At 40.6% G+C, this 25,439-nt stretch overlaps 1 protein-coding gene across 4 annotated transcripts in view; it reads left to right on the plus strand.

Annotated features, from left to right (window-relative positions):
* The first annotated feature begins 5,296 nt into the window (after positions 1-5,296).
* LOC134508419 (guanine nucleotide-binding protein subunit alpha-14) overlaps positions 5,297-25,439 on the plus strand; it is an 80,317-nt gene continuing 60,174 nt past the window's right edge. For 2 of the 4 annotated variants that reach the window (XR_010069052.1, XM_063320060.1), the window contains exon 1: positions 5,297-5,467. Coding sequence is in view for 2 of the 4 variants with exons in the window: in XM_063320060.1 (XP_063176130.1) it covers positions 5,347-5,467 (121 nt within the window). In the remaining 2 variants the exon portion in view is untranslated. Of the gene's footprint in view, positions 5,468-7,737; positions 7,850-8,732; positions 8,843-25,439 lie in introns of all 4 variants that reach the window. The other 2 variants (XM_063320061.1, XM_063320062.1) reach the window with 2 other exon arrangements.

Genomic DNA, 25,439 nt, shown 5'->3' on the forward strand with positions numbered 1-25,439 from the left:
TACTCAGGAATTTTTTTTTTATGTGGTCAAACCTTTAGGATTTAAGAAGAGTCTTTCCCTTATCCTTCCACTTACGAGAACAATAACTTGAAAATTCCTTTGCTTCCTCGTTTGCACATCTTCTTTACCGTCTTTTTTATTTCTCTCATGAGATAAGGTACACCGGCAGTTTTATTTTACTCTCATCATTTTTTGTTTGTTTGCAGTGTTAGGATAGCGGGTAACTTCACATTGCAAAAATGAGATTAGCCTACTATGCAATTAAATTAGCAAAACTTGGCTATGATAAGCCTCAGGCATCTGTTAGAAAGAAACCTGAGCTGCTGCTGGTTGTTTTCAAAGTCTTCCTACTGCAAGGGCCAGTTTTGCCTTTTGAGAATTAGACTGGTTTGTGATTTCCATTCAATTAACTGTTGGCTTTCTAAGTACTACTTTAATTGGTATCCTTTAATCCAGGCATTTCTGCTGAAGGGTAAGAGTATACTAAATAATACGTACTTGGAAGGTGGTTGAATCTGGGATATTTTTCACTGCACCAGTATTCGGGGTCATTGAACCTGTCAAACTTGTTTGGGCCAGTAATAAAGTTTCTCTGAGTCCATTCCTTTTAAGGAGTGCAGCTACTGTGAGTTACTGAGCAATGACATGCACAAAGTACACAGAGTGCCAAAGAAAATAAACAAGTCAGCTGGAGTGAAACTTTATCACTGTGTAAAATAACAAAACAAACAGAAACTAAACCACCCACCCTAAAGAGAAAGCCACACATGATTGTTAGTGCAAAACTGAGTTTATTTTAATCTCCCAATTGTGAAATATGCCTAACGTTTGGAGTCTGTTTCTCTTTGAATCTCTGTATCCTACATAGCTGTTTACTCCTAAGAAGAGTGGATATAAACCACTACCAAATAAAAAACCTGTATCCATTTTTCACAGATTAAATGACCATGCTCTATGAAGGCCCGGAAAAAAAAAGATTTCTCATTTTTTCAGTACTTCTTGAGGGAATGACAGCAGGATATATCCAATGCTCTTCTACCACTACTCTCTTTCATAGTAGGTAAGAGCATGTTCTTAGCTAAAAATAGTTAAGAAAAAAAAAAGTATGTAATTAAGGAGTAAAACTGAACTATTATTGGTATCAAGTATTCCACCTGTAAGTTCTCTCTCCATATCAACAATGCCCAAAAAGCCACTGTGAGCCACCAAAAAAACCCGCTTTTAAAAATAGCAAAACTGACATTACTTCCCTCATTGAACCTACACCGATACATTTTTGCTCCTGTTTTTTCTAAAGCATGATCTGCCCTGCTTCTATACCCATTACCTTTTTTTTATTCAACCAACTACTTCCATGTAAAGCACAGAACAAAACATGAGGTTATGAAAGATCTAGAAGTTCCTTCTGCTGTAGCTGTTCTCCAGGTTCCTACCTGTACCCAAAACCACGAAATCCACTCTCTTCCTGGTTGTTACAGAGCACTGTTCCTTGGTCTTTTAATTGGTACCCTCCTGATTCAAAGATGATTTGAAGGTAATGTTCACTCTTAAGGAAGCATACGAATAATGAAAACCTCATCAGCAGAACAGAGCAGTACATGATTTTGTGTGCCTTTGCTCCTGAAGAATAACAATGTGCAAACAGAAGGAAGAGGGAAGTACCTGTAGCTGTTTTATGATTTTGTTACAAGATATTCACTGAAAATGACTTTTGACTGTCCTCCATGAGGTCAAACATAACTACCACAACAGTTAAGAAAAATGAGTGATTTAAAACTTTTCCCAGTTGCATGCAAGCAGGGCTTTTTCAGCTACTTTTCAGTAACACGGGCATGCCAGACAATCAGATGTTTGAGTTCTAAGCATTTGTACATCACACCAGATTTTTTAAAAATCTCAAACCTACCCTTAGCAAAACAGACACTTTTTTTCAGCTGAGGGCAGTATTTTCACTACAGATGGTTATTTATATTGTAACCAGCTCTCAAGAAAAACTGTACTGACATCAACCTTTTACGTACCTCCCACTTTTGGCAGCCTTCTCAAGATTGTTGGGACTTCATGTGCCTGCATCTGTGGGAGAGGGTACGTCTGGCTAATGGAGGATCAGCCAGAGGGGTTAAGGGAAATGTGGTGACTGACAATAACTGGTCTAGAAAACACCACTAAGTCTTAATGTTCTGCACAGCCTCTTGGAGTGTAACTTTTAATAAAGCCTAGAGGCCGCTACAGACAAAAGTGTCTGCCAGGTACTTTGGGTGGTTGTATTTCTTTCTCCTCAGCTGCACCAAGAATGATGTAGCAGCAATTTGGTTAAACGAAGTCCTCAGGAGCTCAGCAGAAAATATTGATAGCCTTGTAATCTGCACAGTCCCATTACTCAGCTACAGGATAATCAAACCGTAAGCAATGTGAGTTTATTCAAGACAGCAACATGTAAGCTGGAAATACAGCACTGGTGATTGGAAGAAAGCTTAAACCCACACATAAATGTCAGCTCCAGGAATAAACTGCCCAAAGGTTTTCCTACATTATACTAACTTGTTCTTAGATGAAGAAATAGGTGAAATACAGTGTAACACATAATACATAGGGAACTCCACAGTCACTGAGAAATTGTTTAGAACTTGACTGCATTATGGCACAACTCCCCCCTCACCTGGAAGCCTAACCCTGATACCCATTTGAGACAGCAATCCGTGGAGCTTCCTTTTTCCTCTCCCTTCCCTTGGCTGTGACATTATGATGATTTTTTTTGTTGTCATTGGTGTTAAAGAATCACCGTTGAGGGAATTGGGACTCTCCTTCATTGAAAAAGGCTTTTTTATTGACACTTCTTAAGTGAACTGATATAATTCTGTGGAACCGTGGAGGAAAAACTCATATAGTATGATCCTGAGAACTCCTCTGTAGATGCTTATTTTTGCTTTTGTATAATGCTAATAAAGGTAAGAGATCTACAGAAAGAATAAATTTGTACTTTGAATTTCTGCCTTGAGAACCAGCCCTAATGTGGGAACAGAGATACAGTGTGAATTTTTCAAAGTTGTTAGCGTAGTGGGAATTGTACTGCTGTGTACACTTTTCTGTAGTTGACCAAAAAAACCCTGATTCTAACACTTATCTCAAACTGTGTGTACTGGTCATCAAATACTATTAGACAAGGCAAATATTTACTTGCACTAGCAATGAATAACATCATTATTCAGAGAACAGCCACATTTATATGAACCTCCAGGATCAGCAAACTCACCAGATCCTGACTCCTTTAAAACTTGCCTCCATTCTTATGCCAGGAAGGTATTCTAAAAGTTACTATCACTTAAAAGCACAAAAATACTTGGCTTTCAAATTATGAAGGAACTGCTTTATAATCACTTACTCATATATTTAATCGGCAAAGGTGGAGACAGTTATTTTCCATGGACCTAGAAATACTAAGCTTTGATTTTAAAAAATATTTTACATTCACAGTACAAATACACACAACTGCCTATGGGGAAGAAATCAACAAATCAACCACTTAAGCTTGTTTAAATAAATATTTGCTTATCTTTCTATTTCCTAATGGTTTCACCTATCACTGTTGCATAAACTTTGAGTCAAAACCTTGTTGCTTGTTATTAAACACATTTAAAACTCTGCAAGTTCAAAAGTTCAAGTATCGTTACAAGGTTTGTTTTCTTTAGAATAAACCAGTAGAGTAAAAAAATGATAGGAGGATGACAAAGTAAAGAATTAAACTCTAAAGGAAACTTTGAACACATGCACAGAGAAAGCAAATCTGAGAAGAAAAAACTGCAATAGTTTAATTTTTAATGCATACACGGTGTTAATATAAACTGGGGGCTCTAGCTCCGGTGTAATAAATGTTTCTTTCCCTCCACTGCACCCCCTCCAAAAGAAAAAAAAACCACCCAAAACCAGGGAAAAAAGGCTTATTTCCTGAAATAACCTTGAAAAGAGATTTTAAAATCATGTGATTTTGCAGACCTTCAGTAGAGTTGCAAGGTCATAAATATCATCTTCTCCATTGTTTGCAAACTTGTAAATGAGTTTCAAACTCTGGGACATGATTATGATGTAGTGTTACATTAGCACGCGTGTCCTAAAATAGCTATGGAGATGATTCTGCCCAGAGAACAGAAAAGGCTGAAATGAAACAAATCGTGAAGCCACAGGGCCTCTAGCCTGAAGGAGTTCCCACCCTGACCACCCTCAGCATCGAGTTATAGTTGTAATTTTAGCAAAAGTGACTACGTAGTAGCTCTTTCTCTTTGGTGCTACAGTGGTTGAGCAGCTTGCTTACAGTTCCACGTCCTCAAAGGAGACGGCAGTAATCGTTCTGTAGTAAATCAGCGTTTTCTGTATCACAGAATACCAAACGTGCCTCTTGTAATAGCGCTGCTAATTGCTACGTACCGGTATTACCACAGACGAACTACTTGTAGCAGGCAGAAGCAAAGCAACTGTTCCCTTAGCATGAGGTAGGGGAGGCCCCCAGAACATGGATGAGGCACCTGGAGCAGCCTCGTCCCAATGCTCTGTAGCTGCTCTGAAGGATGCGTGTTTCCCTGGAGCCGGCAAGACTTAGATGTGAAAGACTTTCCGAGGTCGTATTCCTTACAAAATACAAGCCAGTGAGTTCAATGCTAGATTCAACTATGTAAGCACGGAGTGAAATACAGCTAATTCAAAAAAAAAAAAAAAACCAAAAAAAAACCGCTCCAAAATGAAAACCAGCCGACACCAAAGGCAGGCGCGTCCCCCTCCCTTTCACAGCTTCCATCCCTGTTGAGAGGCAAAGGTTTTAGGTGGGAAAAGGGAAAGAAAGCCCCAGATACGGGATTTTACAATACGAACTCCTCAGGTCGCCCCTCAGAGTCACCAACCCCCCACCACTACCGCCCCCCCCCCGCGGGTACCCCAGCCGCCGGCACCCCCCTCCGCGGGCAGCCACGGGGTGTGTGCGGCTTGGGGATCGTTTGGGTTTTGTCGGCTGGTTGGTGTTTTTGTTGGTCTGGTTTTGGTTATAGTTACCTCGGGGGCTTTTGTGTGCGTATGAGGTGGGGTTTTTTTGTTTCGTTTTTAAGTCACCCTTCGCTTCCCGCCCCCCTGGGAAGCACCCGCAGCCCGCGGGCTGCCCCTTCCCGATCCCCCCCCGCCCCCCCCACCTCCCGGGCTCCCAGCGCGGCGGGGTGGGGGGGTCGCTCCCGCCCCGCTCCGGCCGCGCCTGCGGGAGAAGGCGGCACCTGCCCGCCCCGGCCCCGACGCACCCCCCCCCCCCGTCCCCCGGCGGCTTTTCCCTCCGCTCCCCTCCGGCGGCGGGAGGCGGGGGCCGCGGCCATGGCCGGCTGCTGCCTCTCCGCCGAGGAGAAGGAGTCGCAGCGCATCAGCGCCGAGATCGAGCGGCAGCTGCGGCGGGACAAGCGGGACGCCCGCCGGGAGCTGAAGCTGCTGCTGCTGGGTGAGTGACCGACCGACAGAGGCGGGGGCGGGGGGGCTGCCGCAGCCCCTGCCCCGGGGCGGGGAGACACCTCGTCCCCTGGCTCGCAGGAGGTGGTGGGATTTCGGAGGTCTCCTTGCCGGTGCCCGGCAGCGGCTGGTGTGAAGTCGGGGCGGGGGGCCGGGGGGAGCGGCGGGTTTCCCCAAGCCCTGCGCGGGGCAGGGTTGCCGCCTGGCTGGCTGCCTTGCGAGAGAAACCCGCATCGCACCCGAACGTGCCCCGGCGCTTGTGAGGAGGAGGCCGTGGTGCGAGACAGGGCGATGCTGTCGCGGGGCGCGGTGAAGGAGAGAGACCTGCGAGCCCTGTCCCCACACGTGGCCGGTGGCCGTGTCCGGGAGAGCAGGGTGGTGCGTGGCTCCGGTGTCCCCAGCCCCGTGTTGAAGGCCTGATGGTGAGGAGCGCTGAGAGACAGCGCCAGCCTGCTAGGCCCTGCCGCCTGCCCCTCTGCCCGGCGTCTCCTCCGAGGCATCGTTTCCTACACCAGCCGCTCGACTTTGCCAATGAGGGCTCTGTCACTGGTGTCAGTTCGGCTTGGCGGAGGTGTTGGTGACAGCAGATGAAGTTGGCAGCTTTAAAGCCTTTCTAGCTGCTGCTGCTCCACCCAGACACCAGGCGCACCTGCGACAGAGTTCCTGCTGTTCGGATACCGGCCGGGGTGGGAAGCTAAACCCATGGCAGCGGCTGGAAGAAAACAAGAAACCTGAAACCATCTGAGACAAAATCTTAAACTAAGGTGAAGGAGCCTCAGTCTAGGAAAGTTGTGTTTTTCTGTGGCAGCGGTTCGTGCCCAAACAGCTCGATGCAGAAGCTCTGAGGCGTCAAAGCTCCCAGTGTGGGAACAGCTTCTCGTGCTATAACCGGTGGGGAGGAAGTCCGTGTCTGTCGTGCAGTGAGCTGGTGAGCTAGCGCTACCCTGTACTGAGTAGTACACGGGAGTACAAGGGAGGTAGCACTCCCTTGGGAGAGACTGTGCCATTGTCCCTGCTGCAGGTGGGTCAAGGTACAGCTGCTTGCATAATGCACCTCACCAAATAACCAACCAGGCTTCCAACAGTAAGTTTTTAGGAAGACTGAACAAAACCGTAGGTCAGAAACTAAGTTTAAAGAGGCTGCTCTCAATGTTGAATAACAAAAATGATTTTAACACGAAACTTCTTTTTTAAAAAAATGAAACTCCGAAACACTGACTTGCCCTCAGTGCTGTATGTCTGGTTTCCTATTGCCTTTTGCCTGTTCCCTTTGTGGACACCTGTGGTTGGCTAATGCAACAGTCTAGGCTGATGTCCGTTCGATTTTGGATTTCACAGAGAATACTTGTAAGAAACAAAAATTGTAAAAACTCCTCTAGTGCAATGTTTTATCTGTGCTGCTGATGTCTTGAAAGATTGTGAAGTAACTTTTATTCTGATTTGCTTTTCTTCAGGAGCGCTTTTGGCTAGCTTAAGACCTAGGTTTGATGGAGAAATTAGAGCAACATCCCATGTCCCTATTAGCCATGAAGTGAAATGAGGCTATTGGGTGGTTTTTTTGGGTGAAACTTGTCCATTACAATCTTTGAGTCCAAGTTTAAAATTGTAAGCAACTGTAATGTTATAAAGTGCGAAAGTAACTTTGACTACTGTCTGTGTTCATCTGCTAGTTCTTGCTGCACATAGTCAGCTTCTCCTTCTGTAGAAAGTACTTTATTTGCTTGTTGTAGTGGAAAGCTCAGGTGGAGCAATAATATTAATTCCTTGTGCAAAAAGACTGCTAACCTGTTGAAGAAGCAGCACACTTTCAAAGAAGAGACCTTTCAAAAGCACTCACCTGTGGCAGTACTCATGGGTCTTAGGGGAATACCAAGCCTTTTTTGAAACTACCTGTTGCAATAAACAAACTAAAACTTCGTTCTGAACTAGGTGGGACCAGTGCATGCAATACTGTAAGAAGAGTAACTTGTTTATGGTAGTAATTAATATTTTTTCTTCAATATGGATGTAACCATGTACATCTATATATTGCAAGTATACTTTAGAAAGTGTAGTTTGAAGCATGTAGTTCTCTTCAATGAAAAGTAAAAATGTATCTTCTTGTCTGGCAAATTTAGCAGTTCCTTTAGTCTGTTATATGACAGGAAAAAAAGGTGATCATTATGGATTACTATCCATCCAGCAATTGTTTTGTTATGAAATAACAGATCTTCAAGGAATGATGCAGGAGTGGCATAAATGTGGCTTTTCTCCTTTCCCTAGCCTGTACTCTCACCTTCCAACTGCTCCAATCTCAGCTGCTTCACCTGCTTCTCTCTCAGGAGCTCGAGTGTGTGGACAGAAGCACTGTATTGAACCAGGAACTTCCATTCAGGTAGATGAGGCACTTTCTGGCATTCATTGCAGTAGCAAGATGTGTCTTTCAACCTTTTGTTTCCTTAAAAGAAGTCATTACCTTTCTACAGGAAGCACAGGAAAGTTCTAGATGTGTCAGCATGGTTAATTTTTTGCTTACATTCATGGATGCGGTGAAATACAACTTAGTATTTTTGAGTAGCGGCATAGGAATAAGAAACCCGTCTATGATGAAACCGATTTGAATTTGCACAAGTCAGAAGGATACAGACAAAGGAGCTAAACCCATATCAGAATAGTGATAGTAGAGTCTATCTTACCATAGTCCTTAGTAGATCTGTCCATGTTAATCTAAATCAGTAGACTATATAAATTAATCCAAAATAAACATCTCTGGATTTAATATAAGATCAAAGTGGCAAGACTGAGCATCTAGAGTGAGCAGGATCTTTTTCTCAGCAGAGTAATAGATTTGCATGTTGGTTTGTCAGTTTTCTGCCGTAGCTCTCACTGGGTTGTAAGTGTTGGAAACATTTTACTCTTCCATTTTGAATGTGGTTTTTATGCATTGTTTTTATTACTGTCAGTGACCAGATCTGTCTGTGGTGAATAAAAGGCTGGTGGAAACCTTAAGGGCTGAGACAGAGCCGAGTTAATCAGTGAGGGTAATTGTACCTGAGCCCATGGGGGTGTTGGGGGGGCACAGTTAAGGCATCAGCCTGTGCAACTCCTTAATTCATGGCACATACAGATGTGTGTAATACTGCTGCTGTGCCTCAGCTCCTCACCATTAATGACCATAACGCCTCTTGGTATATCTTCCCAGGATATGTGCGCTAGAGGAGTGCTTATATCCTGAGTCACGAGGACGTATCTGATAGTGATTACTTGCTTTTCTGCAGCCTTCCTCCTCCATGATGTCTGCCTGCCTTTGTCACACGTATTTACTATCTGTGTTGGCTTCTGTGAACAGATCTTATGAAACTGAGAATTTACTCTGCTTATCTGCCTGGTAAATTTGTTCTTTTTCTTTCTTATCTGTTTGAAAATTAATACCAAGAAGATATAGTGCAAAACTAATGTAACTTGAATAGATGTGAAGAGAGGAGGCTATCTTAGTTTGAAGAATAATATTTTGACGTGCGTGTGGTTAATTCTTTTTGGTTTAGTTCATTTTGTTTTAGTAGTTTGGTAACACAGGATTCACAAAATTGACTCTAGAGAAAACTGATGCAATGAACAAGTGCGGGTTCTGGTTTGAGATTATGATTGTGTACTGTGGTTTCTAAGAGTAAATGACATAGTCCATTTATTTAGAAGCTAATCAGAGCAAACACTTGATACAGATCACTTTCAGTAGCCACAAGCTTCATCATGATGGGCAAGTTGTAGAATATTTATAAACTGTTTGGATTGTGCATGTCTGACTGACATCATGATGCCCAGAGATAATATAAGCATATGTAAGAACAGCTCTACCAGTGTACAAATACATTTTCATTCTTGATTATTTCTGAATCTCATTACAGATAATTGGATCGAGGTAGCATCCTTTTTTTAAAAAATCAGTGTGCTTTAATATTGAGAACCTGTTTCTGCAGGGCTGAAGGTAGACTGGTCCCTGGATGAACGTGCTGGGTAGGAAAACCAAGCATAATTTAAAGCAATACACTCAAACCTTTGCTCAGATTTTTACCCATCAGTATGCGTGTCAAGACAGTCATTTTAGTTGAACTGGATTTTATTTCTGAGAAAGGTATGTTGAAGCTATCGAATGATAATTCATTTTAATTAAAGCAGCCTTTCTGCTCTTTAAATAGAGCAGTTTAAATCTTTCTCTTTACATTATCATTATTCAGTTTTAAATGTTTTAAGGATTGTATTGAGATAACATTCCTTTGTTTGGAAGTTTAGCAAAATGATCATTAAATGCCACTGCTTTGTGCCAAAACCATTTTTTTGTCTTCACTTCCAACTCTAGTATGCTCTGTGCTTAATTTTGGGAGAATTTAAGTGTTGTGTTTCTAGTTGAAGCCATCATTACCAAAGTGTCAGAGAATTTCTTGTGAAATGTTCAAAGGGATAGCAGTTACTAGACAACTAGTAGCAGTTGTGAGATAGAACAAGCGCGATGTTTTGAGGAGGGAGAGGATGACACGTCTTTGTTGCCTTTGGTTTTATATTACCTGGTATACAAAACCCATGTAGTAGTATTACTCTGGGAGGGGAGAGATTAGCAGTGAAGAGATGACACGATCTGTTGAGAATGTTGGCTACCTGTAAGGTCCCAAAAAGATAATCCACTGAAAGGAATAAAGTGGCATCGGTGCAATTCTTCTATAAAGTGGCGTCTTACTGTGACCATTTTGTCTTTTTGGTGCACTGTCATTTTCTGAAATAGCTAATATTCATTCTTCATGTTCCCTGAAGAAAGCAACAGAACAGCATGAGGGAGAAAACGCAATTGTTTTTCATCTGTGACTGCTATCATCAAGGAAGATAATTTAATATTTTATTCATTTCATCCCATCTGGCCTTGTTTCCAAAGGAAATAATAGTATAATAGGCACAGGAAAATTAGAATTTTCTGAAATTATTGTTTTACTTAAAAGGGAGGTTAGTGAGTAGTATAATGTAATCATATTTACTCTTCTGAAAGAGAAAGAATGAAGAAATGAACAATTATATTTTTATGATAATGCTATTAAATCTTCTGTTAACTGCAAAGTGATTCTTGTTAGGATTGCCTTCAGATTACTTTCTTTTACCGTATTTACTTTACTGTTCTTTGTACAAGTTACTTTGTTTGCCTAATATTAGTTGAAAGAAGTAAATCGAGTAGTGTATCTTTCTGCTTCGAAACCGAAATACAAGGACTAGCTTACAATAAGCGCTCAGCATTCTACAGCTCCCCTGTTGTGCGGGAATACCATGTATGAAGGATACGTGATTCACCGTGGAATGGAAGGATACAGGCTCTTCAGGAAGGACAGGCAGGGGAGACGAGGAGGGAGTGTCGCCCTCCGTGTCAATCTACAGCTGGAGTCCATGGAGCTCCTGTTGCCTTAAAAACTGATTTTTTTTTTTTTTTTACAATGTACCTTCAAAGACCTTGAGATTGATTTTGCCGCTTCTTAATGTTAATATACTGTGTTTAATTTAATCTTTTTAATTTGGATAGTCAATTAAGCATGCAGCTTCATTTGCAAGCATCAGAAAGGGATCAGAACTAATTTCGAATTTGTTTTCCAGAAGATGGAGCTTTCCAAAGGGTGGAGCTGTCTTTGCATGCAGAATGCATGTTGTATTATCATCCGCATGTTGGAAGTTTACCTTGACTGTGTTACTTTCTCTGGGTTCAGTTTGTTTTAATGTATTTAGATATTGCTGTATTTTTTTTCTTTCTGGGTTGTTTTTGTTTGGGTTTTTTTGGTTTGGTTTTTGTTTTGGTTGTGGTTTGTTTTGGTTTTTTTTAAATAACTTCACTTCTTTTAGTAACTGTTGCATGTAGCTGCCTTTGCAAAGTAAGGTTTGAGGTCAATATCATTGAAAGAGAAAATTCTGGAAAAAAAAATTTAACTGTTTTCGGTCAGGCACCACATATTTCTAATTACAGTACTTTACAAATTCATGGGAATATTTTTCCACCTGAGTGGTATTAAGAGTTACTTTAAGGCTTGTTTTGGAGGGAGTGATCAACTTGCTGCTGTGTCCTGAAGACTCTTGTTAGTCCAGGTGTTTATAAACCTGAGCACTGAAAAAGCTTACTCGAAACATGCTTTTGGGTTTCTGCTCAGAGGGCTTCCCTCATAGCTGACAATGTGTAAAGTTGCGCAGGTTGCCACTTTCAATATGCTAAAAACAAAGTTAATTTGATTAAAGTAAATAAAACCTCATTCTAAAATTGAAATCTGATTACAATAAAGCACATAAGAAGTCTGAGGAGAGAAATTACTGGTAAATAACAGGTAACGACTAGTCCATTTTACGCAGGTACTTTCCTGTTTTCAGCCATTAAATTCATCTAGCCTTTAAAGGGCTCTGAAGAAAGATTTTGATTTCTTTGCTTAGCAGATGACAAAAAAAAAAAAAGGTGAAAAATTAGGTCATATTGATAACTTTTATCACTGAAATTTCCATTCTGTGTCATACTTCATTGCTGAAACTTAGCAGTAGCTCACAAACATTTTTTTGGTTATGTATTTTAAACCTTGTGTTAAGTGGCCTTTGAGCTGTCTTGTATCTTAATGCTTTTCTGTAGTTACTATGCTTTGCCTCACATCTGCTACATGTATAAAATTCTCTGTAAATTTAGATGAAGATTTTGTAGATATAACTTCATTTGCAGCGTTTCTTGAAACAGTAAGCTAACTTTTCGGTATGCCTAGCAGAGTGTGGTTTTCTACCCGGGCCCTTTTCCACTTCTCAAATACGTTGCTTGATGTTTGACTGTTGACTGTATCTCTTTGTTTCTTTCTTAAATAGGGATAGTAATCTGCTTTTGTTTATCTGAAATACTGTGTCTTACGAAGTCTTCCATCAGTTCCTATGGAAAGCAGTTTGCAATATCAGTGCTAAAAGTACTGTAAGATAGAGTTGAAAAATGAACGTGCCAACGTATGGCAGCCTGTTATGAAAAAGCTGTAAAATTTGCGTTTATTTATATCAGAATCATAGAATGATATTGCAATTTCTTGGACATTCCAGTTCCCACTGTTGGGTATTTAACCCAGATTAATAATTGCAGCATAGAAAACTTCGAAATGATTTTTCCATCACTTCTGTTTGCAAATTTTTCACTGATGCATGACTTGAAAACAGATCACAGAGAGGGAGCATTTTCCACTTAAAACATATATGCTTAGAGCAAGAATTATCAAAAGACGTGTGAAAATATGTTAAATGGTAAAAAGATAATTATGTAGTTTTTGTCCAGTCTGTGCTTAGCACAGCAATATTCATGTTTCAGGTCTGTTAAAGTTGTGGGGTTATTTTGGTTTCAGCTGGGAAAGAGTTAATTGTCTTTTAGTGATTCCTGTGAAAGAACTGTCAACAATGCATATTGTTTTAGTTGTGTCAAGGGGATGTCTATATTTTCCAAGGCCTCTTCCCAGCTTTCCATACATGCTGAGAAGGAGCATAGACAGAACAATGGAATGACCAAGGGAATATTCCGTTCCACAAAGATCATGTTCAGTATGTAAATAGGGGTTGGTCGGGCGGGGGGCGGCAAATCCACGATCACCACTCAGGGTGGTGCCAATTCACCAGGTGGTGAGAGTGACCTTTGTCATTATTATTATTATTATTGTTATTTTCCTTTTCTGTTACTGTTCTATTAAACTGTAGTTATCTCAACCCACCTGTTTTTTGCCTTTCCTTTTCTCCCTCTTCTCCCTGCCCTTCTGGGAGAACTGCAGGAGTGTCAGCTGGGGTTAAACCATGAGAGGGGTTTTGTCCAAAAAAAGAAGAAAAAAAGAACAAGATTTGATAATGTGTTTAGTGCCTTGTTTAAGGAAAATTAAATTTGAGGCCTCTTTAACTCAGGTAATACAAATTAAGTATACATTCTCCTAAATTAAAGGCAAAACATGAAGGCCAACTTCATTAGCTGTGATTTTGCTTTTGTTTTCTCAAATGTCCTTTTAAAAAGGTGTCCTTTTCCAGGTGATTGAATAGTCCTCAGGTGGATATCTGCTCCACTGTGGACCTCTGTGGGCTGCAGGGGCACAGCCTGCCTCACCATGGTCTTCACCACAGGCTGCAGGGGAATCTCTGCTCTGGTGGTTGGAGCACCTCCTCCCTCTCCTTCTTCACTGACCTTGGTGTCTGCAGAGTTGTTCCTCTCACATATTCTCATCCCTCTTTCAGGCTGCTGCTGTGCAGCAGTTTTTTCCCCTTCTTGAATATGTTGTCCCAGAGCAGCTACCACCGTCACTGATGGCCTCAGCTTTGGTCAGCAGTGGGTCCATGTTGGAGCCGGCTGGCATTGGCTCTGTTGGACACAGGGGAAGCTTCTGGCATCTTCTCATAGAAGCCACCTCTCTACTAAAACCTTGCCATGCAAACCCAATACAGAGGTTCTGTTTGGGTTCCTCAGTGGTAATGCTCCTCAGTACTGAAATAACCATTTCTACTATGAAAGTGTTAGTTTAACAACGACATGTTTTTATTTCTCAATGCTGAGCTAATGCTTAAATAGCTTATAGCTTATATGATAGCAAATGAAGGTATCTTCAAACTGGAAGCACTGGAAAAAAAGAATTCTTGTAAAATAACATTTAAAAAAAAAAAGGAAGAATGGGTTTCCGGATGTATTACATACTTGTAACGTTTTGTGATTCCACTGCTAGTCCCAGGTCTCCTGTAGTTAATTTCTTTCCAATGTGATTACTTTTCCTAGTATTTGTATTTGTCCCCATCTTTTGCTGAAAAAGCATTAGAAATTTATGCAGAGCTTCTTGGAAATATCTGTAGTTAGCCACTGGTAGGAAATTGCATGCAACACTAACTGAAAAGCAAAACACTGTAAGTAAATAAAAATATGTGTCACAAAATAAGCCTTTCCTTTTAAACTTACTAGTAAATACTTTTTCGACCTAAAGATTTCCAAGGTAAAGGTGCAGAGTGCTTATCCATTATCATATATTTTGAAAAGCAAATAAGTTCCCAACCTGATACATTTCCTTTGGTAGGAAAGGCCAGATAATTCATTTTAGCCCTTGTGACATGTCCATTTCACGATTCCTAGCTTTGTGTTTGAAATGAAAATGTGTTTTGTATAAAAACTTGGCATCGATTACCCAAGCAGGAAGCTTTTAATGCTGAACTTCGTTTTATTGTTACCTCACAATCTGAAAGCCGCGTGTCAGCCTGTGTTTTTTTTCTGAGGTAGCACCTTCTGTGACACGGTGCTGTGTGACCTTCGAGCAGGAGCTGGTATCTCTTACTTGACAGACACATAGGGGTCCTAATTTCCAGTGGGAATTCTTAAATGCTAGCGTAACGGATGTCAAGACAAGGAGTTTGCAAACCTATGTTTGGGAGGAGTTCCTGCCAATCCCATAGTGCAGAGTTGCCAGACCTTTACTCTGCATGTTTATTAGTGTACTGTAGGTTTTCCTTTTTCTTTCTTTTTCCTCCCTCTGTTACAGAGCAGTGTGAAAACTTGAGTACATGAATGCAGTTTATTTCACTGTAAGTTTTCACTGGCTATTAAATTATTTTTTTCTTTGATAACTTTTACAGTGTCAAGACTTTTAAATTCTTTCTCAGTGCTTTACCTGCCGGTTCTTGCCATCTGCACGTGTACAGTCACCTCCCAGCACAGCTGTATTGGCAGGTTGCTGTTAAAATGACACCTGAAAAGTTCAGTTCTTACTGCTAAGAGAAAGAAGAAAGGGAGCAGATGTGTCACTTAGAATTACCAGCTGACCTGCGTACTGGCAGTCTGTCCCCAGGGTTAAATCATAATTTCCCATGCAAAGGAATTGAGGGCCTGTAAAATCTTAGGATGGCAGTTTATCTAGGGTAGAGCCTAGATCGCTAGCATCTGTTAAAGCGGCTGAGTGGCTTCCACTGTGCTGAGTATGGTTTGGACGTAGAGTGCAATCCCTAACTAATACCTGTTTTACCTCGTAATTTACCATTGCTAAGAGTAATTGTGTGGTTACATGCTGGAATAAAGTACATATTTTTATCAATTTTTGCTTTGTGAAACTCATCTGTCTAGGATGTATTCTGTGTTCACATGTGCAATTCAGGGACTTGCGTGGAGATATTTTTTCATGCTCATGAATTACAAATATTTAATTCAAGAATTGTTCTTAGGTGTCAAAAAGATCTTTGAAATATTCTCAGAAACTCCTATGAAGGCTGCTTTGATTAGATGACATAGTTGTAACTCAGGTTACTTAGAAGCTACAGAAAATACCTGCCTCAGACATTAGTATGATTTTTCTCAAAACAATTTTAGTTGACTAGCTTTTTGAACTGGCTACTCCTTTATGACTGCTCTTTTTTGATGGGACACCCATTAAACCATTTCTACCACCCTGGCAAATGACGGCAGAAATAATCTTTACCGAATTTATCTTGTCTCTTAAATTGTTGTTTGGCTATTTTTCTGTTTCTTCTGGGTCTGGAGTAGGGTTTTGTAGTTGTTTCTTAAGTGCTATACATAATGTATATTGAAAAGGTTAGCTATGGACTTACTGTATGTAACCGTAAGGGCCTGTATGGGTCTGGAGGCTGTATTTTTCTTCACTGCAAACCATAACCTCTAGATCTGAGTTATAGTGATTTCCTAAGGAGGATTAAAACTCTGTGTTTCAGGAGCACTGATTTATTCATCTCTTTGTCTCTTTGATAAGATCCATCCAGCTGTGCTCAGTTTAATACAACAGCCACAGGAAAGCAAATATTAACTTGTTGACATATGTTTATGTTCTCTGGGAGCCAGAGTAGAAAAAGATTATTTTTACTGTAAGTTCTTTTATTCTTTTTTTGGGAGGAGTGGGGGGCATCTACTGCTTTGCCCTTTGAATTCAACTGTTAATAATAATCGTTTTGTTTTCAGGTTGCAGTGGTTTTGATTAAGCTCATGAGCCCAAATCTTGTTTATTTTTTTTGCTAGTTTACACGGGTGTAAATTATTGTATTTTAAATGGATTTATATTATTGTATTTACGTGTTACTGGATATAGCCACCTTTTAAAGTCCCCCAAGAAATTTGTAATAGTTTCTTCTTATGCTGACAATCTTTTAAGAAGTTCTTCAGCCTCTTGAGTGCCCCGAAAAACAGTTCCCTTTCAAAATATAGCAGTATTTCTTGGCTATGGTGTAAGTTTGCACATCACTTAGCATTAATCTTAGTATTCACATAATAAATACAAGTGTTCCGTGAGGGCTTTCAGCTGCTAAAATTAAGCTCAAGAAGGGTTCAGTACCAGTAGCTGGTTTTTGGCTTCTGCTTAGGTTCCTAGCATTAAACTCTACTTCTTTGTTATGCTCTACAAGATCCTGGCTTTTTTTGAGGTTTGGTAATTGTTGTAGATTCAAAGCCTAAGTCTGAACTCAAAAGTTTGAACCTAAAACACATGGGATGACTATGTGTTTGGTGTTTGCAGCTGTGGAGAACAGCGCAAGTATGATCGACGCTTTAGCCTGAGGGAAAGATGGTAAGCGTTAACTGAGTGTGTACAAGTCTTATACACTTTAATTTAGTGATCAAACTTGACATTGTGGCAGCACCTGCTGGGTTCTAAATCTAAAAAGGTCTATGAAATGGTGAGGGATATTATGGTCGTAAGTGGTTGCAGATGGTTGGGCAGGCATGCGGCAGCATGTGGTTCTGGCCCCTTGGAGAAACCAGAGTTGTTGTCAAGGAACTGTAATAGCAAATGACTGTGGCTAATGTCAGATCCACTGCAAAAGCTCTGGTTTTGATACCTACATGCCCACTGAAGGACTGCGTGGCATTATTCAGTGAAGACTAGCTGGGAATTAATTGCATTTAGTAAGTGATACCATTCTGGATCTGATCTGCTCCAGATTGGGTCCTGGTTCTTTAGGTGCACTGATGAGGTCCTCTGGGGCTGGGAAAATATTTTGGTCTCAAATCAGAGATTTTGGAGGTAGAGACAGGAGGTTTGAGAAGTGTGTCTCTTAGAGTCAAATTTATTTTTTTTAACAGCTCCCTGAAACAGCAAAACTAGGAAAGATCGGATTATCACCAGCCTGAATTAGTTCACTTTTTCTTTCTGTTGCTGTGCTACAGAATTTTGGTGATGTGTAGGTCTGGTTCAGATGCTTTTCCTAGGTAACCGGACAGAAATTAAGGCATGAAAAAAAAGGCACATGTGTATGTACAATTGTATGTATTGTGTGTGTGCATATGCATACCTACACGCAGATGTTTTTTCCCCATTAACCTCCTCTTTCTCAATAATATTTAAAAAAGAAAGCTGTGGAGCTGCTGATTCAGGGAGAACAAAAAAAGTGGAGGATGAGGACAGTCTTCATAATTGGCAGTTAAAATTAGTATGTGGGAGTTGGGTTTTTTTGTTTGTATTTTGTTCTTTGACTATCCACAAAATTTGTTTCTGGCAATCCGTAATCTTACTGGCATACTCCAAAATGCTTACCTGCTATCTTTTCTGATATAAAGTCAGTACTTCTAGCCTTTTTTGACCATCAGTAACTAAACGGTACTGCTCATAATAATTAAAAAAAAAAAATCTGTAGGAGAATGACAGAACATCTGCAATCTGTGGTCCAAAATTCTACACTAAGTTTGGGTGGTATGCAGAACTGGATGCGCAACAGCTGTGCTTTGATCCCACTCAGCTTCTTAGGAGACTGTTTCCATTTAGTTATCACTTCTCTGGATAAGATCCTATTCTGTCCATCTCCCAAAGCTGTACAAGACTGGTGGGGTTCAGGTTCTTCCCTTGTCCGCTTTGTGGCCCAAATAGCTTTTTCAAGCTCAGTATTATTTTGGCTCAATGGGAGTTTTATACGAGGTGACCCTGCTTCTGGGGACAGGTTTTCAGTCAGCTTCCAGATTCTTCCTACCCCACTGCTGTCGAGGTTGGAAGAGACCTCTGGAGATTGTATTGTCCACATCTCTGCTTAAAGCAGGGTCACCTAGAGCAGGCCACCCAAGACTGTGTCCAGTTATGTTTTGAATATCCTCCAAAGACAGAGGCAACTTGCCTGGACAGACTGGTTGCAAGTTCATTCACCTTCACATTAAAAAAAGTGTTTTCTTATGTTTAAACAGAATTTCTTACATTCCAATATGTCTGCATTGCCTCCTGTCCTGTTGTTGGGCACCACTAGAAGGGTCTAGCTTCATCTTCTTTACTCTCACTATACGCTATTTATCCACACTGATAAGACCCCCATGAGATTAGTCTTCCCTATGGGAAACAGTCCCAGCTCTCTCAGCCTCTCCTCATGAGAGATGCATCATTTTAGGGGCCCTCTGCTGGACTCATGCCAGTATGTCTGTATCTGTTTTAATGGGGAGCGCGTATCTGGACCCTGTACTCCATATGTGTCTCACCAGTGCTGATTAGAGTGGAAGAATCACCTCCCATGACCTGCTGGCCGCACTCCTCCTGATGCAGCTCGGAAGGCTGTTGGCTTGTGTTCAATTCGGCGTCCACCAGGATCGCCAAGGTCTTTTCTGTCACGCTGCTTTCCAGATGGTCATCCCTCAGCATGTACCAGTACCTAAGGTTGCTCCTTTCCAAGTGCAGAACTTTGCATTTCCTTTTGTTGAACTGCGTGAGGTTCCTGTTGGCCCAGTTTTCCAGCCTGTTGAGGTACCTCTGAATGGCAGCACAGCCTTCTAGTGCGTCAGGTTTTCCACTACTTTCCAAATTGTAGATCTCTCAAAGATACCACGTTTATCAGACAGAGCTTATTTCAGGTAAACCTTAACAGGCATGAGTTCTGTGCCATCCCATTCAATGCTGGTAAATGTGACAATTTAGAGATGCTTGTACCTTTTCTTGAAGTTCTACCCTTTCTTGCAATCACCAGTGCCAAACGTACTTGTGAAAAGTAACCTAGTAATCCTTAGTAAATAACATTGTGCTTACTAGATAATATTCAGCATAATTTTCTATAGTTAGGCTACTTTTTGTTAATTTGTTTTCCTGTTCTGCTTCCAAGTTAAATTTCAAAAGTGTGTATGATCAGGAAACATCTTTGTCACAGCCACCCTTCTCATATTAGACTTCTCCCCTGAATATAAGATGTTGCTATAGTTCTTTAAATAGTTCTTGTGTCCTGGAACACGAAAAGTGATCAAGTATATTTAACCTTTGGTTATTTAAGTGAAGTTGCAGCATTTCTTACTATGGGATACTGTGATGTGTTAGGTACTTGGGGAGCACAGAGTTTGAAAAATAGAGTTGAAACATCAGATATAAGCCCACAAATTTAAAGCTCCCTCACCAAGTGGATTTCTTAGCTCAAAATATAATATTATGTTATTCAATGACATGAGGAAAACTCTTGTTTGAATTGTCAAAAAGTTAGACCCAGTCTGTCCACAGATCAAACTGTCATTTATGGGTTTCTATAATTTATTCTCTTTCAGTTGGTTGGATTCTGTCACAACCTAGGCAAAAATAGATTCTTTTTTTTAAGAAAAGTTTATTTTACAAAATATTCTATTAAAACTTCTAAAGCCTTTTAAAAATCCTATTATATAGTCCCCATCACAAATGATTAATAATTGTCTTTGCATCTCTAGTGACTGCAGATGACATGTGAGTAGTTAAGTTCTCCAAAACTTCCCCTGTTCTTTGGCAAATCTGTAAGGGATTTCCTACTCTTCTTAGTTTAAGCTTTTGCAAGACATAAGCTTTTAACATATGCTACTGCCAAGTACCACACCGAAGATACCTAGTTCAAGGTGTTTGATGATGCTACAGACTTAAGGAGTTGCTGCTTGCTTTCTACTTCCGCAACAGCAGAGCAACCCTAAAAGATTTGGAGATACTTTGGCCCTAGGATGTGAAGTTAGAGGAGAGGATGGCTGTAACTCTATTTTGCCCTTAGCGGGCCACAGATAACAAAGTTGGTAGTTGAGACTGAATGACTGAAATTCAGGTGGTGTTTGCATTTGTCATTCAAAGACCGTGTTAGTAAACCTTGCTCAGTTGCAGTATAATTTAATGGTTCAAAGCTGTGGGGGATCAAAAAATGACCAAGATGACTGTGAATGACCTTCCAGAAGGTTATTTCACAGCCAATAGTGTTTGTCTGCTTTGTATCTTTGTATATAAGGCAGCAAAGTTAGAAGAAATGCATTGAGAACAATTTTGTTTGTATTTTAAAGATTGTTTCATTTCAGATTAACATTTCGGATGGCAAATTCATTATTTATCAGCAATTTGATAAGCAGTCTAATAAAGTTCTTTGGCCTTTGTAAATACTTAAGTATTCCTTCTGAAATGGGAATTTGTATCTTTTCTCAGAGTTATATACAACTACCCATAACAGAGTTGTGAGTTCCCTGCACAGGACCTCGGTGGGGATTGGAATCAGTGTTCTCTCTTTTTGGAAGCGAAAGAAAACATAACTGTGGCAACAGCAAATTAGCCTCCTTATGTTCAGCAGCACAGAGTGGTAATTTAAGGTCTGGCTAGTTAAGGATAATACCATAAAAGATTTTAGAAAAACAATTTGCAATTTATGTATTTGAGCAATATATTATTGGATCGTACAAGGTGGGATTTACTTTTGATTTAAAGACAAGTCAGGAGTAATTAGTGGTAGATTATTTTTTTTAAAAAAGTGATTTCAGGCAAGTGTCTAAGTCTCATATAAAGTCAAGAGAACTTAGGGTCCTAAATTGCTCCGCTTCTTCGGAAGCAGTTAGGCTCCATCCTCCGTGGGGGGAAAAGAGAGTGATCCTGGTAGTTAGACTGTTAAAGTTTGGTGGGAAACTTCTATTTAAATCGAGTGCTTGCTTGTTTATAAGACAACCTGGCAAAACTTTTGTGTAGTTCTGAGGAAGTGTCGGTAGATTAGTGTTTAGACTAGGCCTCAATTTGGTCTTTTGATAAAGTTCAAAGTCTGTGAATGCTGAGAGCTGCTGGTCTCCCGCTTCTGCTTTTTGTCTTGTGAGTACCTTGGGGCTTTGATTTTTGTCCCACGTATCACAGGGCTTGTCCAGGTTCCCCCACACCTTCTCTTGGGTTTGTGCCAAATACACATGCAGAAGGCTGATGATGTTCAGCTCTGCGGTCGCCATTCGCGTGTCACTGAAGTAGTTTGTATTTCACTGGTGGTCTGACTTCTACTCTAAAAGAATAGGGATGGCTGCTGTGCATGGAGCTTTTGCTGTCCTTACCTAGTGAGGCAGAAGTGCATTATGGCTTCTGATTTCAGACCTGGTTTCCAGATTCTCTCCTGTCTCCACAGCTGGTTTAATTAGTGCTGACAATATAAGCAATGAACAGGACATATGAGTGTCTTGATTGCGTTTCACCTTGTTTTTGGAAAGATCTGCTCCCAGCACTGCTGGAAGGACACGGAGGAGCTCGTTGGACACATCTAATGCTGCTTATGGATACAAAGTGTTTAGCTGCTGTCTACATAAAGTTTCTTTCAGATTCTAGCTAGACTGCCTGGTATGGTGGGGTTTTGTTTTAATCTTTTATTTATAAGCTCCTATCCTATAACAGCATAATTGTCATCCATAGTTGAATTTAAAAACACTTGTCCTATGCTGTCACTCCTATTTTGCCTCTGTACCAATGGCATGTGTAGCTGTAGCTATGTAAAGAACAACTTTCTCTCCTTCTGCCTTGTTAAAAAAATTATCGATGTGTTCTTGACATCTTTCCCTTGTAGGTAAAGAGAGCACATTATCATGGTTCTTGTAATTCTTCATTGCAAGTTTTGTGTTTCCTGATAGTACTAGATTCCGTCTAGGCTTTTCTTTCTGTCTTTAGTTTTAAAATAGTCTGGAAGAGGAGGGAAAGCAGCAAACAAGGAGATGAAAGGTTGAGCACATACTCAAAATCACTGTCTGACATGGATGGGGAATGAAGGAGGTGCACATAACATTTTAGTGGTGGTAACTTCCAGGTGTCCTGGGAGCAGGGAGCTACTGCCACGCTGGTACGCTACATGTGGTGGACCTTATATTCTGCTTGGCTCTGGCAGATGTGGTAGTGGAGGCTTGCCTTGCCAAGTGGGAAAGTTTTGCTGATCGACTTTACTTGCCGTGTTTCTGTACAATGCAGAAGGTGGGTGCTGGTGTCACTGAACTTGTAGAAAGGAGAGAGGAAGTGCTGAGATTACAGCTTTTTTGCAGGTAAAAAAAAAAAAAAAAGTGAGGGGGGCATTGCATCTGCTAAGCAAACTGAGAAGTGGTGGTGTGAAGTGCAGTCATGTATTTGCCAGCTTTAATAACTTGTGTGCCCTGTTGGTTCTAAATGCTTTAAAAATGTTTAGAAGTTGCTAAGTAGCTGCTGTGACAGCCTAAGTTTTTAATGTAAGAAGTCATAGGTATTCACTGTCCTTAACAAGTACAAGCATCTGACTTAGCAGCACTGGAGCCGTCCCCTCCACCCCTCCCTTTCTCTACACCATGGCAGCGACTCCTTGAGCACTGACACTTGGCTTTGACATGTCTGTTATGACAGTGCAGGGAAGGAATTCCATCTCCCTAACCAAAGCCATGCATCGCTTCTATTGGTTTTGGGAGGCTTCTGCCTTTAGAAGTCAGATCTGGATTTCAGGAACTACATTAACAGCAGTGTTAGTTGTTAGGGTTTTTTTCCTACTGTTATTGAGAATGGGGGTATTCAGGATTATAAAGATTTTATGATTAATTTACAGTCAGTTTCAAAGTGCTGTGATGAACATTTGTGAAAAAAAAGTTTGTCCTCCCACTGAATAAAAGAAATAGTTGTCTTCATAGCAGTTATCAAGGCTAACTTTGTACAGAGATGAAACTCAAAGGATGAGACTGGTTGACATTTAGTCATTTATGGTAGATGAGGCACTTACTCAACTAGTTTGTTTTGGCACTTGTGTTTGCACTGGACCTGTTCCTTCTGCTAACAACTAACAGAGTATAGTCTAGCAAGACAAGAACATGTATTTGGAGTTCTTGTTGTCTGATGGATTTTGTCAGTTTTAAACAAGCTTTTTCTTGTGTTTAATTTTTGTTCCTGCTTGTTACAGTACTTCCTATTACACACACAACACCAAGAATATAAACTGTTACTGACATAACCTGAGACATCCTGCAGCAGCAAAAGATTTTCCATTTGGAAGCTGTTTCACTGTTTCCTTTTATTTAGTAGAAAACGGGAGTTTTGAAATAAATTAAAAATAATATATGAAGCATAAATTAAGAGAATGCATTTCCATGCTGAAAGCTGGTTCATATCTGTTGTGAGGATTGAGAAATCCAGGAAAATGGGGAAATTTGGTTCAAAGAAGAGATATGACCGTACCTTGCGTTCTGCTTCCTTAAACACGCATTTGTTCTGTCAGATATGTAGTCCCAGTTTAGCGTAATGGAATGGCAAGCCTGGATTATCTCTGAAGTGCTTGCAGCCCACAGAGATTTGCTTACAAATCTCTTAACAAGCACAGCTACTTCTTCATTGCCAGCTGAGGGAAATGGAACATACGGCACCCATGGAAAACACAGGTTGCAGGCTGTCTGGCCCAGTCTGCTTCCCTGAAGAAAGGGAAGAAAGGCAACGCAACCTGGGAGAGATGTGGGTCAGGACTGGGAAACTAAATAGCAGAGCAGGACTGTTACATGATTTCTTGTAGCTGGTGTTGATGTTCTGACAATTAAAAGGAATACGCTGCAGTTTGCTAAAGTCAAAAGACAGAATTTGCTGATTTTTTTTTTCAATGAAGATTCAATTTAGTGTGAATATTGCAGGTAAAAATAACTAGCAGATTTAACTTTTCCAGGAATACCAGTACAAGTATGTTTGGAAGCTAATATACTTCATCAAAGAAGAAATGAAATGATTTTTATGGTCTAGTTGGTGAAAAGCAGAAGTTAACGGTCATTGAATGAATTTAGGAGAAAGAGGGAAGATGAGGGAAAACGTCAGAAACTTCAGTGTGTGGAGCTCAGATTAGTTCCTTGGTATTATTTCTCCTCATTCTTATTGCTCAGTAATATCTTGGTCATGAAGGATAATTTAGAAATAAGACTACTGCAAAATGGAGGAGCTTTGCTGTGCCACTCAGGCTTACCTATTTTCTGCATGTTTATCTCTGTCTTCCTGTGTAAATCTTTTAATTATAAACTATGGCAGCTTTATCTTCATTAGCATTTTCATTCAGCTATTCAGTAAAGCGGCATTTAGATTCTACTATTCACGTAGGAGTTTTCTGTTTTTTAAAAGAATATGAAGAATATTCAAGCATCAGAACAGGCTGCCCAAGGAAGTGGTTGAGTTGCCATAACCTGGAGGTAATTAAAAGACGATGTAGATGGGGTGCTGAGGGTCATGGTTTAGTGGTAACTTGTCAGTGCTAGTTGAATTTAATGATCTTCAAGGTCTATTCCAACCAAAACGATTCTATGATTCTAATACTTAAAAATTAAAAACTTCTGGTTGGTGTTGATAATTTCCTTAGGTTATTACTGTGGGTTTTTTTCACTTTTTGACTAGTTTTTCTGCATTGAATAGGAAATTATTCTACTGTAGTGTAACTCCAGCATTACAGGCAGAGTAGAGTGTTTTAGGGATTTTTGTTTGTTTTGTTTTTCCTGTGACTAAAGCCAGCTGTAGTCCATTCAGAAAAGAGTGAGAGAGTTTTTCCAGTTCTGTCCTGGGGCTCAACACAGGCTGTTTCCACATCCCCACCATATTTTTGCCTCTCACCGACGTGGTGAGACTTACTTTTGGCTGGCTAGTTGTCTTCAGTTCTACAGTCTCATTTAGTCTCTGGGAGAGAGGGAGAGACGGCATAAGCATATAGAAATGAGAAAAGAAATGCCCCCTTGTCTTTCTAGCCTATACATTTGAACCTGCTATGCACAAATGCCGTAGGCTTTTCAGCACAGAGATCGCTTGGTGTCAAAAAGAATGGAAGTTGGT

Source organism: Chroicocephalus ridibundus, chromosome Z, assembly GCF_963924245.1.
Source record: "Chroicocephalus ridibundus chromosome Z, bChrRid1.1, whole genome shotgun sequence".
Taxonomy (NCBI): Eukaryota; Metazoa; Chordata; class Aves; order Charadriiformes; family Laridae; genus Chroicocephalus; species Chroicocephalus ridibundus.